This window comes from Bombus vosnesenskii, unplaced genomic scaffold (assembly GCF_011952255.1).
Source record: "Bombus vosnesenskii isolate JDL3184/JDL3185 unplaced genomic scaffold, Bvos_JDL3184-5_v1.1 scf7180000013267, whole genome shotgun sequence".
NCBI lineage: Eukaryota > Metazoa > Arthropoda > Insecta > Hymenoptera > Apidae > Bombus > Bombus vosnesenskii.
Window position 1 is genome coordinate 4,784,347 of NW_022882927.1, and position 14,643 is coordinate 4,798,989.

Sequence of the window (14,643 nt, forward strand, 5' to 3'; positions counted from 1 at the left end):
ATTTATGTAATTATGTATCTATGGAGCTACCATATCATTGAAAAAATTAGATTTAAGTAGTAGAAAAAGAAATTGTTGAAAGATTTTTAAGAATATAAAAATATTTATCAAAAAATTTTTGAAGCAAACGCATATACTTATAATAGTACTATACGAGCAATAAAGGTTATAAAAAAGAATAAAAACGGAAATTCATAAAAATTAAGATAATCGTGTTTTCTAAGAAGCATATTAAACAAATATACAAAATTACTATATAACATAAATTTAATTATATATAATAAATATTACAGTTGCAAAATGTAAATTTCCAAGACCCGAAGACAGTGTTTAGTGTTGAAGGATTCCTCGAAACGTCGATTCTATTTGAAATATATTCTTAATGACTGTTGTATTTTATTTATAATACTGTGAACAACATTCATTATAATCAAATATGATTTTTACATTTATTAGTGTGCAAGCTTTGAGACATGAAATAAAGAGAATTCCAACATTTTTATTTCGTAGCAAAACTAACGAAGCGTGTGCTCTCAATGAATTAGATAATTCGGCAGACTCAGATAAGGTAACCTGTTCTTATATACTTATATGTTTGATGAAAATATAACAAAGTAATAAATATTTTACCTTATTTTACTCTGACAGCCAATTGACATTAAAAATCCATATGAAAAAAAACGACGATTGTGTATTTTATGTAAACTAAATATTAATCCAGATTATAAAAATGTACGTTTATTATCTCAATTTCAAAGTCGCCATACAGGTAGAATTTATGAAAAACATATAACTGGTTTATGTCACCATAAACAGAAAAAAGTAGAACAGGAGATAAAAAAAGCACAACAATGTGGTAATAATATATTTTTCCTGTTTTAATGTTATTTTAAATATATTTTATAGTAATTTATGGTATCTTATTGTGTTTAATTATTTTTTTGTTTTAGGTTTAATGGGTTTCATGACTAAGGATCCCAAATTTGTTAATGATCCAATGTTATTCGATCCTAACTTTCCATTTAAGCCTCATAAATATTAAATGTAAAGTACAAAAATTGTAGGTATTTACATTTCTACTGATTCATTTTTATTTAAGATATGTACATATGTATTATAAAAATATAACAATAAAATAGTTACAATACGAATTATTATAGGATATTTCTTTTTTAATATTTAATTAATAGAATGTATCATCATTAATAGAGAAATGAACTATATCAGGATTAATGTTAAATGAAGACAAAATTTCAGACATTTTTACTATTTGACCACTTTCTCCTTGCAAAATTTTTTGATGGTCTATAAGAGCACTTTGACAACATTCTGTCCACTTTTTTATAGCATCTTCTAAATTTTCTGCTTTGTTCTTTAATCATAAATAATTCATTTATATCATAGTTATTTATAACACAATTTATAACTAATATATCTTCTTACATATACCTTTTTTTTATATGACAACTCAGTTTTCAAAATTTTAATAGTTTCTTCCTTTTCCTGTATACTCTTTCTCAATGATTCTAAATCAGTTTGATATAATTTTTCTTTTATTTCAATGTCAATCTCCTTGTTACAATTTTTTGTGTCTAAATATAATTTTTTAGGAGAAGGAGATTGTTGAAAAAGCAGTCTTTTCGCTACAGATACTTTTCTGTTTTATAACAAAATAATAAAAATTATGACTGAACATTAATTTGTTATCATCTTTTTTTATACTTACAATGGTGTTCCATATGTACTTGTTTCTGGTGCACTTATGTTATCTTTTTTATCATTATTTTGAGGGGTACTAAATGGAGACCGGAAGGGTTTATTTACACCTTTACTATTTCTTAATGGCTTAGCACTCATATTTCTGAAAATAGTACACAATTATTTGATATGTATTTGCAACAGATTTTATTATATCTATATTTAATGTGATTACGATATATCCAAATAATTCGATGAAGTATTCTGTATTCAAACACTCACATCAATGTTACACAAATATATTGTCCATTATAGTTATAAACAATAAAATATAATAATATTTATCAAACAATTTCAATTTCATACCGGTATATTTCATATTATTTATTTATTTCTTTATAGAAAATATGCTTTTACCAGTGGTGAAGTATCCTAAATGTACTATAGTTTATTTATACACAATATATTTTCTTGAATGGAAATACAAAAATGATATTTTTAAGTAACAGTATCTATATATATCATTATTATAAATGTCTAAATATATGAAATATCTTTACAATAAATAATTAGAAATTTTGAATCGTAACTTAACATAAATTTAATATAAAATACTCTTAATATTAAGTTTCCACTCTACATTTATATAGCTCATTGTTGTACTTCATTATATGTACTCTAACCTCTATGAACTAGTGACGCCGACTAAGTACAAGTATTTAGTAGATAAAAAGTATAGTTATTAAATATACTTATTATATTATATTTGTTCTTAAATATTATTTGAGTAAGTTAGATTAAAATTATGGTTGTACTTATTGTACATTGTGTTGAATTTATATAATTACAATTATCTCTGTCTTTCTCATTATGTTTTTATTGTCAATAAATATTGTTAATTCTGATTTCATTATAAAAATACTTTTCCATTTACAGTGGCAATGGATATTAGGCCGAATAATACAATTTATATTAATAATTTAAATGAGAAAATAAAGAAGGATGAATTAAAGAAATCATTATATGCAATTTTTTCTCAGTTTGGTCAGATATTAGATATTGTAGCATTAAAGACATTAAAAATGCGTGGGCAAGCATTTGTTATTTTTAAAGAAATTGCTAGTGCTACAAATGCCTTAAGGTCAATGCAAGGATTTCCATTTTATGACAAACCAATGGTGAATGTTAATTATATGTGAAAATAATTTCTTTATTAGTGAAGTATTAAAGTTGTTAATAGTTACTAATTAATTTCATTTTAGAGGATACAATATGCAAAGACTGACAGTGATATAATTGCAAAAATGAAAGGCACATATGCAGAAAGACCTAAAAAGCCGAAACGGGTTGTACCTGCAGCTGATGAAGAAGCTAAACGTGCTAAGAAACGTGCCAAAGAGCAAGCTAAACATTCACAGCAAATTGGTTATCATGCTGGCGTGCCTCAACACCCAGGTTTAGTTAATACAGCTGTACCAGAACAACCACCAAATCAAATATTGTTTCTTACAAATCTACCGGATGAAACTAGTGAAATGATGTTATCTATGCTTTTCAATCAATTCCCTGGTTTTAAAGAAGTACGTTTAGTACCAAATAGACATGACATTGCATTTGTTGAATTTGAGAATGAAGTTCAGTCTGGGGCTGCAAAAGATGCTCTTCAGGGATTTAAAATCACACCTTCTCATGCAATGAAAATTTCATTTGCAAAAAAATAAAGTATGTAACATTATTGTGTTTGTACGAACAAACATATTGTTAATGAATGGAAAACTGTGTGTGTGTTGTAATACATCTTATTTAGACATTTATGAAAATACATACAAGTGTAATTAAAGATTTTTCGGGCAAGGATTTATAAACGTGAGTTAACAACATGCTATGTAGATTCAAGAATCATCTGTGTACAAAATTTTATGTAATGTATGCATATGAATCAAATTTTACACTGTAAATAGCAATTGAAAAGATATATTACAATTTTTCAGCAATATTTTGGTTATATAGAGAACTATTTTTCACTTAATGTTATAATGATTTGGAAGAAAAGTTGTAAAACCTTTTAATATAAATTAATTTCAATTATAGCAGTTTACATATATGTAATTCCTATTATTCTTAATTTTCATTTTATGTATTGAATATCAGTATATTTCAATTAACTTTCTTCTTATATATTATACTAAAATAAAGTAAAGATAGTAGAATATCTTAGTTACTAGTTAGTATAGTTGAAATTTAAATTATATGAAAATACAAAAATTAAATATTTTTTGAAGAAATTACTTTACTCGCTAAATTAATTTAATATAAACTAAAATTATAGAATTAATATAATGTTTCCGTTAATAACATATAATTATATTCCCGTCAAATAACCAATCTTATAACTTTCTTAAATAATGTATCATTCTTATTTCATTGCTCGTTGTTTATCAGAGTAATACAATTTTTACAATATAGTAGTAATATATATGTAGAATAATAAAGAATAAAAATAATTAAAGTCCTAGGAAATATATAATTTTAAGTAATGTCATAACATTTTGGCGGGAATCAGTTGGCGTGATGTATAAAGAGTGGGGGTACGCTTCTTAGGACAGCGAACGAATCGGAGTACAGTCCATCATCTCGATCAGGTCAGTCGCGTCTCGCTATTCGCGCAGTGTATTGTGAGTTGATGCGTTACGGCCCGTTTACGGAGCTTTTAGCTTTGTGTAGCGACGCGCGCGCGTTGGTATTAAAAGGACGCTAAGAAGTGAAAATATTTGAGCAGCTTGCATTCATACTTCATACATAAGATAATTAAACATTTTCATATAGATTATACATAGGAAAAGACCATAACCCGGTTTTCTTACAGTACGACGCGCGCGCCGACTGAACGATTGCCTTTGTCTTCATATACACGAGATATTTCAGGTGAGTGCTTGTCAATGACTTTTTCTCCGGTAAATATTACATCCATTCAGACTGTATACGCATTCGTTCTTATGGAAGATTACAAATCTTGTAAATGATTTCATTAACGATATTTTCGTCAATATTTCGCGGAAAATCGATTACTACTTACAGAGATATTTATTCATTTTCTTATAAAGAAATCGGTGTGGTGGACGCTACCACGACTCTGGTGTTGCCATGATTTGTCGATCATGGCGTCCCTAAAAGCCAAGTGATGCTATCATATGTGCATTTAATAACGACTCTTCGTACAATAATCATTATTTGCTTACAAATAAACGGGAAAAATTGTTACCTTTCTGTATAATTACATATTTCCACAAAAGAATATATGGAAAAGGATACAATATATAGGACACATAATATTTTTGAAAATGGCGGGCGCGGACGTTTCAGAAAGTACTCCTTTATTGTTGTAAATGATTATTTTCTTCTACAAATTGATAATAATATTTATTATAATTTTATTGTTTTGTAATAAAATAATAATATTTTATTTATATATTTACACTTACTAAGATTTTAGGTTATATAATTAATTTTGCATAATTATTTTATTCGGTCGCAATTAACCGGTTAGCAAACCGCTAGTAATGTTCGATATGAATGTATATTAGGCGCGTAATTTGTTGAACTTTAGTACACTAAAACCCAATCAGTATTGATAATTTTCGTTTTATCAATTCATAGAGGAGTATATGTATATGTTGATATAGATATTAAATTGTTATTGAAAATTCGAATTAAGTAAGTTTTATGAGAAAGTTTGAAAATCGATAGCTTGGTAAAACTTTTCATATTTGCCTATGAGAATGTTTACATTTTTTATACTATTACAAAATGTTATAGTATTATTAAACGTTTTAACAAATTTCTACGTGGTTTTTTAAAGAAATGTATATATTTAATTAATCTAAAATATGAATATCTTTTTTATTGTAGATTTACTTTCATTGAACAAATTTTCTTTAAATCTTAAATTTAAAATAAATGTTAGTAATTACAAAATTCTAACATAACTAAAATTTTAAAATAAATGTTTATATTGTAAGAAAAAGTTTTTGGTTATACAGTGATATATAAAGGATTAAAAATGTCAGACGACAATTCACCTGTTGTTGAAGAACAAAAGAAAAAGCGTGGTAGGCCAGCGAAAACAGATAAAAATACCGTTAAAGAACCCAAAAAGAGGGGCAGACCTTCTACAGATAAAAATAATGCAGTACGAACTGCAAAGTCTGATAATGAAGATGATGCATCGCCTGTACCTGTCAAAAAAGGAAGGGGGCGACCAAAAGGATCTCATAAAAAGAAGGTATGTGTCATTTTTTAAACAGCTGGACCAGAAAGAAATGTTTCTTATCTTTAAGTAAATTACTTATTATACAAAAAATTAATTACAGCAAGGTACAACTAAAGGAACTCCTTCAGGACGAGGTCGTGGTAGACCTAAAAAGAAAGAAGAAAAACCAGAAAGTACTGGAGAAGAAGAGGATGAACAAGAGGAAGAAGAAGAGGAGGAGGAGGATAATTGAATGTAAAAAAATAAATTCAATGTATGAGAACTATTCTTTGAAAGTTTTTAAAAAACTGATAACAAATTTAAAACTTTTAAGTTTGCTTTTTATATGATAATCTGCAAATTGAAATAGTAAAGTGGTAACATTTTGCTTTTAAAAAAAGAAAAGGGAGAACAGAAACTGCTCAAGTTCCAAGGAAGTTGTATGAAAATATGATTTTTAATAACTACAAAAAAAGAAATTGCACAGATACCTGGCTTGAAAATATGTAAAGCACTTTGTAGTATCTACTTTATGCATTTTTATTATAATTATTATTAATATAATAATTATTAGTATTACTTTTATTATTATTACTATCATAATCATTATGTTTTAAGTATCAAAATGAAAGATACAAGTATTTTAATGAAAGAAATTTTAAACTTAAAATATTCAGATCTCATAAACTAACTTGGAATTAAGATAATGAAGACTTTATCTAATTTTAAGATATGTGGTGCACAATTACATCATATATTTGTTACCTCCTTTGCTCCTGTGTATGTATATTTTAATTCTTGAAGTCAAAGACTTCATATAAATTTAATACTGTAAGAAATACTTCTTGTGTGTACTATGTACAAGAAATATCTTTTTTTAATTACATTTGAACAAGTGAACATTAATGGCATTTTTCAAACAAACATATGTGTGAATGTCAAATTTGTATTAAAGTAAATAAACTTATAAAATGACTCTTATTAATCGCTACATTATACACATATACCTTTCATTAACAATATTAACAATATACTTTATATTCTAGCTAAAATTATTGTACTGTTAAAATTTTGTTACTATATTACAATGTTAACAATATATCTTCATGCATTCTCAATTGGTCATCTTAAAAATTATGTTTGAAACTGTTTAATTTTTAATCTTTTAATACTATGTAATAAATACTTAGAGAAAAGAAATTTAACAACATCAGATAATATCTATTCATAACTACTTAGGAAGAAATTTTTGGTAATATTGGAAGTATACTTGTAACTTTTTGTTGAACATTAAGTACCTAATTTTTTTATTCTATAATACTAGAAAATTCTTATATTAAATATAAATAGAAAAAAATTCATATCTTCGAAGGAAAGGATATGAAAAAAAATATACATAAGTGAAATTCAAGTACATAGCAAAAATTGTACTTTTATGAAAAACTGTTATAAACAGTATACAATAAATATTAATGATAAAATGAAGTCTTAGCCATTTTGGTCTCGTTAATTCTCTATCATGGAATTTTTAAATTAAGCATTATTCATTTTATGGATATTATCTTATTGAAACAAAATAAATTCTATTGTATTTTTACGTAATTTTTGTGATAGGATAAACTCTCTAATATTTAAATATATTCTAGAATATCTCTTCTCATATATAAAATTTATGAATTTAAATTTTCTCCTTTGAATTGAAAGTTACATATAAACTATTTAAATATTAAATAAATATATAAATCTACTAAATAGTGTGATTTTTTAAATGTAAGACAGTTGTAGATAATACAAAGGTTTTAAAAGACTATTATAAATATTTCGTCAATGATTTCCAAAGAGTTCTGCATTTTCTTCTGTATCCATAGATTGATACCCTTGCTGTAAGATAAAGTATTCTATACTAACAATATATATTTATCAATTTGAATATATATATTTTTATACATACACGTCTTTGATGATTATTGTAACATTCTTCTAATAATTCAGTTTCCCAGTCATCTTCCTCTTCTTCACCAGGATCAAAATTATACATTGGCATAAGTCTATGTCTTAAACGTTCCAATTTTCTTTTCCTTGAGATAATTATCACCTTTAAAAGTATTATACATTGTTAAAACATCTATATTTTGTCAAATATTATGCAATCATCTAACTTTGTTTTTAATAGTAAAAGAAGTTACTTTTAATAGGAGAAGCTACAAACTAATAAAATTTTAAATATAAATTACAACATTAACTGACCAACAAACTTAAGCTATACTACAAAAAGGTAATAATACCTAATGTAGAAACATTTATCCAAGTATTATAATTTGCTGAATATTTTATACTTTTTTTTTTTGTTTCTGCAAATGAAAGTTAAAAGATTAAGATTTAAATACAAAAGTGATATCGCTACCCATACCACAGCTGATAATACAATAACAAAGACCACTACACCAAGTGGTACAAAAATGTATTCTATTCCATCAGGTGGGCCAAATTCGTCAAAAATTTCTGTTGTTGTAGATACATATGTACTGGTACTTGAAGCTTCAAATGAAATTAGTGTATTATTAGGCAATGATGTTATAGGTTTAGAAACATTCCACAATCCATTTTCTTCTGTAGAATTCATATATGCTTCAGATATTTCACTGGATATATTAATCGCCATGGTGGTAGTATAATTTTTAATGCTGTCAGGTAGTATTCCGGATGTTATAGAATTTGTAACACTTGTTGAGTTCATCTCATTCATTGCAGTTAATTACAAAATTGTATTCAACCTTTTGTGAGATATAACTCTAAGTATATTGGAAAAGAACTCGTTAATATCTACATTATTTATATTTTATCCTACAGAAATTGAAATTTTTCAAAGCATACACTTTCTATTATCACTCGTTTTACTTTGTTGTATCAAATATAATGAACATAATGTACAAGAAGCATAACGGTAAATATTGTTTGTTATTAATGTATCAATACATATATATATATATGTATAACATCGATATATCAATATATCATTCTATGAGACACTATAATTCTATATGCTTTGAATAGACATAGTAGACAAGTATATCACTTTTTATTTCACGATATCCGCGATTATAAAATATAAACCGTTTGAAATGAAAATCACTTTCATCGGTTTAACTTCGTAAACGAGTGAACAATTATTCATTTTGATCAATTTTCGTGTTATACTATCGGTAAAATGCAATAAGAAGTTTGTTCCATCAAAGATGTTGTCGACTTAATTTTTGTGCACTTTTTCCGAAAAATTTTTTTTCCTCTTAACAATTCGTTGATCACTCGTGACAAAAATATTAAAATATGTTTAAGATACAATTATGTGTTTTCATCTTTCTTATGACTGATTTGTCGAAATAAATATTCTTTCCCTGATTCATTGATTCTACAAATAGACCATAGTTCTGTTCGGAACATGATATTCATCCTTTACACAAAAGCAAATGTTTCTGTAATTGTGTTTTCTCTTTTAGTTTTAACATTTCATTTCAATATCGCAAATCGCAATGCAGTTTTCTTTCATAGACACATTATATGTATGTTGTATAACTTGTATATGAAAGCGTATGTGCCAAACTATAACGAAATGAACCATACTAGCTATCGATGTCTTATCGAGATATTTTTTCATATCGATTTTAATATCTTTCGTAATATCGTGATGTACGAAATAGTTGAGTAATTTGAATTTTTTACTTAAATTGAATATTTATACGTAGAAATACATAAATTTCGAGTGATTTGTTAAAATTATAAATGTCATATATGTCATTGATTTGTATATTTATTTACACAACTCAGATTATTTATTTACTTTATAAACGCATAGTTACAATAAGCAATAGCTATTTTTATTTTATACATTTCTTTATTTAGTATTTTTAAATTAAAAATAAATTAATTATTATATATGTACAAATTCTGAATAAATAAGGTTTTATATAAGATGAACAATTATTTTTATTATAAAATTTTTAATATTTTTTCACATGTTTACAAATACTTTATATAAACATTATTTTATACACCAAAAACATAGAAGATCGTAAGAATTATTTCCAATTTTAATTTAGAAAAATGATAGGAATTACAGATCTAACAATTCTTATTAGAGCATAAATATATAAATGAATCAACCACAATTTTTTTCTGTTCACTGTAACTATTTAATCTAATAGTAAAATTAAATTACAATACAAAATACAAATATGCTGAAACATAAATTCAACTAGTAGCTTATTATTTTTAATGACGAGATTTAGATTTTTTTATATGTTACATAATTAATGAAACAGCTTCTTTTTCCGTTTAATATAAATTAATTGATTTTATAAACCTTATATCTTTTCATCTGAATATCTCGATTGTCACTTATTACAGTGGATAAAGATATTTCTAGTACAATTTAAATAGTTCACAAATGATACTACAATATTTATTTAGAAAAATATATTTTTGGGAAATTACATAAAGTAGGATAATTGTCTTTTTACATGTGAAATTCATAACTTCCTCCTTTATTAATTTACCAATAGTAAGAATTATTTATGTAAAAAGTTCAACAATATCTCTTTATATTAGTACTAGACCCTACAATAATAACAAAAGTATTCAACACTTTTTATGCTAAGGAACAACAGATATGCAATGAAATGTATATTTTACATAAACGTAGATTTACATAGAAAAGATAAATAAAAAGTTATGAATTGAAAAGTTTAGTAAGAAAACGGGACAATAAAAGTTATTTTACTAATATTAAAAAGTGGAAACCATTCTTGTGATCAATATAGGGAATAGAAAGTTAAAACAAATTATGATACATAATAAATTTTGAAGATATAAACACTGAAAAAAAATTAATGTTTTACTTTCTATGTCCATGTGTGACGCAAAAAAAGTTGAATTTATATAATTTACACACAATCGTTACAATAAATAGTTTTCATTGCTTTAACAGTGTTCAAAATATATTATAACTTTTATAGTGCTTATACTATAAAATCATCTGTATTTGCAATTAGTTCCTAAATCTTAATTATATTAAGTTTTGTTCGTTGCCATATATCTGTACTCTGTTTCGTTTTCGTACAATATTTTTCAATTTGTTTTCAATAAGTAAGAGAACTGCACGAAACAAGAGATCAGTTGTTATCAGTTAATAAAATGATATTTATAACTTTGTATTCATTTTGTATATAGTGAAGTCATTGCACAAGGAAATTGCATTATTTAAATAAATTCTTCACATAAAGGAAGAAACAACAAGTGTAAATAATTATTATTTGTTATTTTGTACTGCCGAAATTTTTGGTAAATATGACAAACGTTTTAAACGTTGAACTTAATACAAAGTTAACTATATTTTCCATAAATTCAGAATTACGAAAGTGCAAAAAATTTCATTTAATTAAATGTTATAAATTCACTATTAATAATCTTCATTATCACGTATTGTACTTCATTATTTAAATCTTTGTAAATTTTCTTGAAAATTCTTTTTTAATCATGATGAACTAGAAGGAAAATCTTGTGTTATTCATTTTTATGATATTGTTTCCAGCAGTTCTTTTGTAGTACAGATCTATCAACATACAAAGATTTAGGAATCTTTTTAAGTCTCGATAAAGGTACATAATGTGAAATCCAACAACACGATATTATATGCTCATTGCATAATTAAAAAGCCATCACCTGCGATGGATTTGTACAATCTCCTATTGTCATTCTATACATAGCCATCTCTGTTATTCCATGGTAATGAACAAAAGCTGCTGCAATTACTAACACGTGGAAGATTTGATGACTCTGAAACTGGATAGTATGGTAATTTAGAAATTCATGAAATTGATGACTAGCAAGTACACTTAAAAGTACAAAAATAAATATTTACCCAAATATCGAACTTGCCAGGGAAAAATCGTTCAGGTACTCTTAATGCATAAAACATTGCACCTAATATATACAAACATCCCATTAATATTAACCATCCAAGAGATGCCTGACTAATTGCCTTAAACCAACCCTCTGCAATAGCATAATGTACTGCTGGTATTACCTAAAGAGAAAAATGTAATATCTTAATTATGGTGTATTATTTAATACAATTTATCATTTCTAACAAGTTGTTTGTCACAGGAATGTAATATAGCACACACTACTCACTCCACTAAGACCAAATCCCATAAAAACGCCTGCCCTTAATGGCCTGTAACTTGGTTCACCAAATCGTTCCCATAATGATACGACGATACTCGTTACACCAAGTATTACAACTACTGATAAATAAATAAGCTTAGGTTGGTAATCACAGTAAAAACCATAGTAAAGCCATGGTACAAAACTACCCATAATTAACATAGCTATTCCACAGTAATCTAATTTTGAAAACAACTTTCCAACACATTCACTGTGGCAGTGTACAGTATGAAAGGCAAATGACATTCCTAGACATATAATAGCACCGGCAAAGAAGGTACCAAATACCAATTTTTCTTCCAATTGTATTTCTATAGGAGGTTGTGTTATAAAGAAGATAGCTATGCCAATAAATGCAACACATCCTATGGAAAGAATGAAACATATTAATCTCCTAGAAAAGTCATTCAAGAAGCAAATTTAAATATCTTTCAGGATAAATATTAAATTTTACCAAGTAAATGAGTCCAAATATTTCCTGTCTCTGTATGAATTCGAAATATACTTTTAAAACAAGCATAAAAAGATGGTAAAGGTGGTCTGTGACCAGCATGTAAGAAATCATTATCCTGCAACCATTTTGGAAGATTTCTGAAATGACATTGCTTCCAGGATGCTTCCCAAACCTTTAAAAAGTAGACAGTTAATATTGTAAATAAAAAGTTATTTGCTAATTCGTAACATAAAGATATATTCATATAACTTCTAGATACCTTACGAACAAATTCTTCTGCTTGTTCTGCAGCATTATGTGCTAATGCACCAAGATCAATTTCATCACTTAACACACCAGCTTTTAACACTTCTGTCATCTGTAAAAGGAAACACTAAAATCTATAACCTGATTCCTTTTTTGACTAATGCATGATATGGGATAACCTATTAACAAGTACTGCTAGTAATTAGAATTATGATTATATACCTCACAGTCCAGAAGATGATCATCTTCAGGAGTTGAAGGTAATGGACAACCAACTCCATCTTCTTCTTCTGCTAAACAGCTTGCATCGTCATCTTCCAATAGCTCTTTAACTTCATGTAAGCCTGGTATTTCACTGTTTAATAACACGCGTTCACTCCATGGGATTCTGTGCCGAATCTCTGATTCTGGTATCGCACTATCATCACTCCTTTTGTCTTCCACAATAACATCCTCATATTGTGACATGTTGTGGAATTTTAATTACTAATTTCTAAAACATATAAGTGATCACAAAAATAAATGATTTAAATATGATTTAAATATTAATGTCAAATTTACATGTTTAGAATAATATAAAATCGAAAAATGATATTGCGTATTAATAAACATTAATACACAATATTAAATAAAAAGCGATTTACCCTGTAATTACGTGTATCAAGAAATTATAAATTTCCCGATAATAAATATATTTATTTCGAGATTATTTCAATTTAATTATAGGACTCGATTAAAAAATAAAACATAATACAATAATTAAGTTCTTAAATTAATGGGTTCACGAGAATAGAAATCAATTAATTTATTCAGCTTCGCACTATTAACTGACTATATAGTTCGATTTTTAAAAAAGCTAATAAGTAATTGCCAAGGTCATGACTTCTTATCGGAGTGAATTACATAAATGTACACATATGATGATTATTGCGAAATGGCAATAAATAATAATTTAGTTAACACGTAAAAGTTAAATGACAACTATGTATACATATTCCCAAATAGAAATTAGGAATTATATCGAAATGTCATAATCATTGTGCATATGATCATTATATAATAAAAACTACTTATATTCAATACATATTTGAAAACTATAATTTTATAATAAACGAGAAACCGCAACAGAAGAAATAAATTTCACAAGTACATAGTACAAAGTTCAATTAACAGATTGAATAGAAGACATTTCATTTGATATGCCAACATACCCGTTATATGACAATTCTTCAAAACTGTTACATCGACGCCATAGATATTTAAAGTTTTCCAATAGTAAATAAATTGAAATAATTCAAAACATGTTTCATGAGAGATATAGATGATTTTTACGCAAGTACTAATTTTGGTTGTTCATCGTTACGACAATAGACGGAAATACCCGAATACTACATAGATACCACGTGTCAACATTTACATATGTATGATTGTCAGTAGTCAGTGGCGATATCCACTTTGCGACTATAATTTACTATCTATTAAACATGTGCGTAAATTGTACAACTACATTATTTGTTAAGAAATTTATCAAGGCGAAATAGATATTAATATATTTACATTTGTTTTCAATTAAATGAAATTTAATTCGATTAATTATTTTTAAAATATATTACTTTAATATGAAGATTTATTTTTAGTATAAAATTAATTAAAGAACTTAACAAGATAATGAAATTTCTTATTTAAGTAAACTTATGTATCCTTAATTAAAAAATACAGCTAAAATACAGCAAATAAGCTATGTCAGATAGGTACACAGAAGAATTACATATGA

At 26.2% G+C, this 14,643-nt stretch overlaps 6 protein-coding genes across 12 annotated transcripts; 3 read left to right on the plus strand and 3 right to left on the minus strand.

The window, feature by feature from the left end:
• Positions 1-319: 319 nt before the first annotated feature.
• LOC117230451 (28S ribosomal protein S18c, mitochondrial) lies at positions 320-1,164 on the plus strand. Its single transcript, XM_033487928.1, has 3 exons — positions 320-568; positions 649-856; positions 951-1,164. Exons 1-3 carry the CDS (start codon positions 437-439, stop codon positions 1,040-1,042), a joined length of 432 nt encoding a protein of 143 aa, XP_033343819.1. The 5' UTR covers positions 320-436; the 3' UTR covers positions 1,043-1,164.
• On the minus strand, positions 1,123-4,852 carry LOC117230450 (swi5-dependent recombination DNA repair protein 1 homolog). 2 transcript variants are annotated; one of them, XM_033487927.1, is made up of 4 exons: positions 4,775-4,852; positions 1,727-1,861; positions 1,450-1,657; positions 1,123-1,372 (listed from the first exon to the last, which is right to left on the minus strand). In XM_033487927.1, exons 2-4 carry the CDS (start codon positions 1,855-1,857, stop codon positions 1,184-1,186), a joined length of 528 nt encoding a protein of 175 aa, XP_033343818.1. In that variant the 5' UTR covers positions 1,858-1,861; positions 4,775-4,852; the 3' UTR covers positions 1,123-1,183. The 2 variants fall into 2 exon arrangements, with proteins under 2 accessions (XP_033343818.1, XP_033343817.1); XM_033487926.1 differs by lacking the exon at positions 4,775-4,852 and adding an exon at positions 1,981-2,088.
• LOC117230447 (U1 small nuclear ribonucleoprotein A) lies at positions 2,186-3,694 on the plus strand. Its single transcript, XM_033487921.1, has 3 exons — positions 2,186-2,485; positions 2,635-2,876; positions 2,961-3,694. Coding segments are annotated over exons 1-3 (702 nt in total). The 5' UTR covers positions 2,186-2,484; the 3' UTR covers positions 3,420-3,694.
• Positions 4,296-6,928, plus strand: LOC117230452 (high mobility group protein I). 3 transcript variants are annotated; one of them, XM_033487930.1, is made up of 3 exons: positions 4,296-4,623; positions 5,739-5,980; positions 6,069-6,928. In XM_033487930.1, the coding sequence occupies exons 2-3, from the start codon at positions 5,759-5,761 to the stop codon at positions 6,198-6,200; spliced, it is 354 nt and encodes a 117-aa protein (XP_033343821.1). In that variant the 5' UTR covers positions 4,296-4,623; positions 5,739-5,758; the 3' UTR covers positions 6,201-6,928. The 3 variants fall into 3 exon arrangements, with proteins under 3 accessions (XP_033343821.1, XP_033343822.1, XP_033343820.1); XM_033487931.1 differs by having other exon boundaries at positions 4,310-4,623; positions 5,724-5,980; XM_033487929.1 differs by lacking the exon at positions 4,296-4,623 and adding an exon at positions 5,218-5,412.
• Positions 6,929-7,348: 420 nt separating this feature from the next.
• LOC117230449 (uncharacterized protein C3orf18-like) lies at positions 7,349-9,576 on the minus strand. 2 transcript variants are annotated; one of them, XM_033487924.1, is made up of 3 exons: positions 8,358-9,576; positions 7,899-8,042; positions 7,349-7,828 (listed from the first exon to the last, which is right to left on the minus strand). In XM_033487924.1, exons 1-3 carry the CDS (start codon positions 8,691-8,693, stop codon positions 7,772-7,774), a joined length of 537 nt encoding a protein of 178 aa, XP_033343815.1. In that variant the 5' UTR covers positions 8,694-9,576; the 3' UTR covers positions 7,349-7,771. The 2 variants fall into 2 exon arrangements, with proteins under 2 accessions (XP_033343815.1, XP_033343814.1); XM_033487923.1 differs by having other exon boundaries at positions 8,352-9,576.
• Positions 9,577-10,390: 814 nt separating this feature from the next.
• On the minus strand, positions 10,391-14,276 carry LOC117230408 (adiponectin receptor protein). 3 transcript variants are annotated; one of them, XM_033487833.1, is made up of 7 exons: positions 14,081-14,276; positions 13,092-13,362; positions 12,883-12,981; positions 12,624-12,795; positions 12,137-12,534; positions 11,865-12,029; positions 10,391-11,785 (listed from the first exon to the last, which is right to left on the minus strand). In XM_033487833.1, exons 2-7 carry the CDS (start codon positions 13,335-13,337, stop codon positions 11,651-11,653), a joined length of 1,215 nt encoding a protein of 404 aa, XP_033343724.1. In that variant the 5' UTR covers positions 13,338-13,362; positions 14,081-14,276; the 3' UTR covers positions 10,391-11,650. The 3 variants fall into 3 exon arrangements, with proteins under 3 accessions (XP_033343724.1, XP_033343725.1, XP_033343726.1); XM_033487834.1 differs by lacking the exon at positions 14,081-14,276 and adding an exon at positions 13,514-13,918; XM_033487835.1 differs by lacking the exon at positions 14,081-14,276 and adding an exon at positions 13,851-13,912.
• Positions 14,277-14,643: the final 367 nt, after the last annotated feature.

Excerpts from the sequence above, each read along its gene's own strand:
- LOC117230450 (XM_033487927.1), bottom strand. The coding sequence starts at position 1,857 with ATGAGTGCTAAGCCATTAAGAAATAGTAAAGGTGTAAATAAACCCTTC. Across the intron at positions 1,658-1,726 it reads AGTACATATGGAACACCATT|AAAAGTATCTGTAGCGAAAA; the intron begins GTAAGTATAAAA and ends GTTATAAAACAG. Across the intron at positions 1,373-1,449 it reads AGTTGTCATATAAAAAAAAG|AACAAAGCAGAAAATTTAGA; the intron begins GTATATGTAAGA and ends TTATGATTAAAG.
- LOC117230449 (XM_033487923.1), bottom strand. The coding sequence starts at position 8,693 with ATGAATGAGATGAACTCAACAAGTGTTACAAATTCTATAACATCCGGA. Across the intron at positions 8,043-8,351 it reads TATTATCAGCTGTGGTATGG|GTGATAATTATCTCAAGGAA; the intron begins GTAGCGATATCA and ends ATACTTTTAAAG. Across the intron at positions 7,829-7,898 it reads ACAATAATCATCAAAGACGT|CAAGGGTATCAATCTATGGA; the intron begins GTATGTATAAAA and ends TTTATCTTACAG.
- LOC117230447 (XM_033487921.1), top strand. Across the intron at positions 2,877-2,960 it reads CATTTTATGACAAACCAATG|AGGATACAATATGCAAAGAC; the intron begins GTGAATGTTAAT and ends ATTTCATTTTAG.
- LOC117230452 (XM_033487929.1), top strand. Across the intron at positions 5,981-6,068 it reads AAGGATCTCATAAAAAGAAG|CAAGGTACAACTAAAGGAAC; the intron begins GTATGTGTCATT and ends AATTAATTACAG.
- LOC117230408 (XM_033487833.1), bottom strand. The coding sequence starts at position 13,337 with ATGTCACAATATGAGGATGTTATTGTGGAAGACAAAAGGAGTGATGAT. Across the intron at positions 12,796-12,882 it reads CAGAAGAATTTGTTCGTAAG|GTTTGGGAAGCATCCTGGAA; the intron begins GTATCTAGAAGT and ends TACTTTTTAAAG. Across the intron at positions 12,030-12,136 it reads TGGGATTTGGTCTTAGTGGA|GTAATACCAGCAGTACATTA; the intron begins GTGAGTAGTGTG and ends TTTTCTCTTTAG.
- LOC117230451 (XM_033487928.1), top strand. The coding sequence starts at position 437 with ATGATTTTTACATTTATTAGTGTGCAAGCTTTGAGACATGAAATAAAG. Across the intron at positions 569-648 it reads ATTCGGCAGACTCAGATAAG|CCAATTGACATTAAAAATCC; the intron begins GTAACCTGTTCT and ends TTACTCTGACAG. Across the intron at positions 857-950 it reads AAAAAAAGCACAACAATGTG|GTTTAATGGGTTTCATGACT; the intron begins GTAATAATATAT and ends TTTTTGTTTTAG.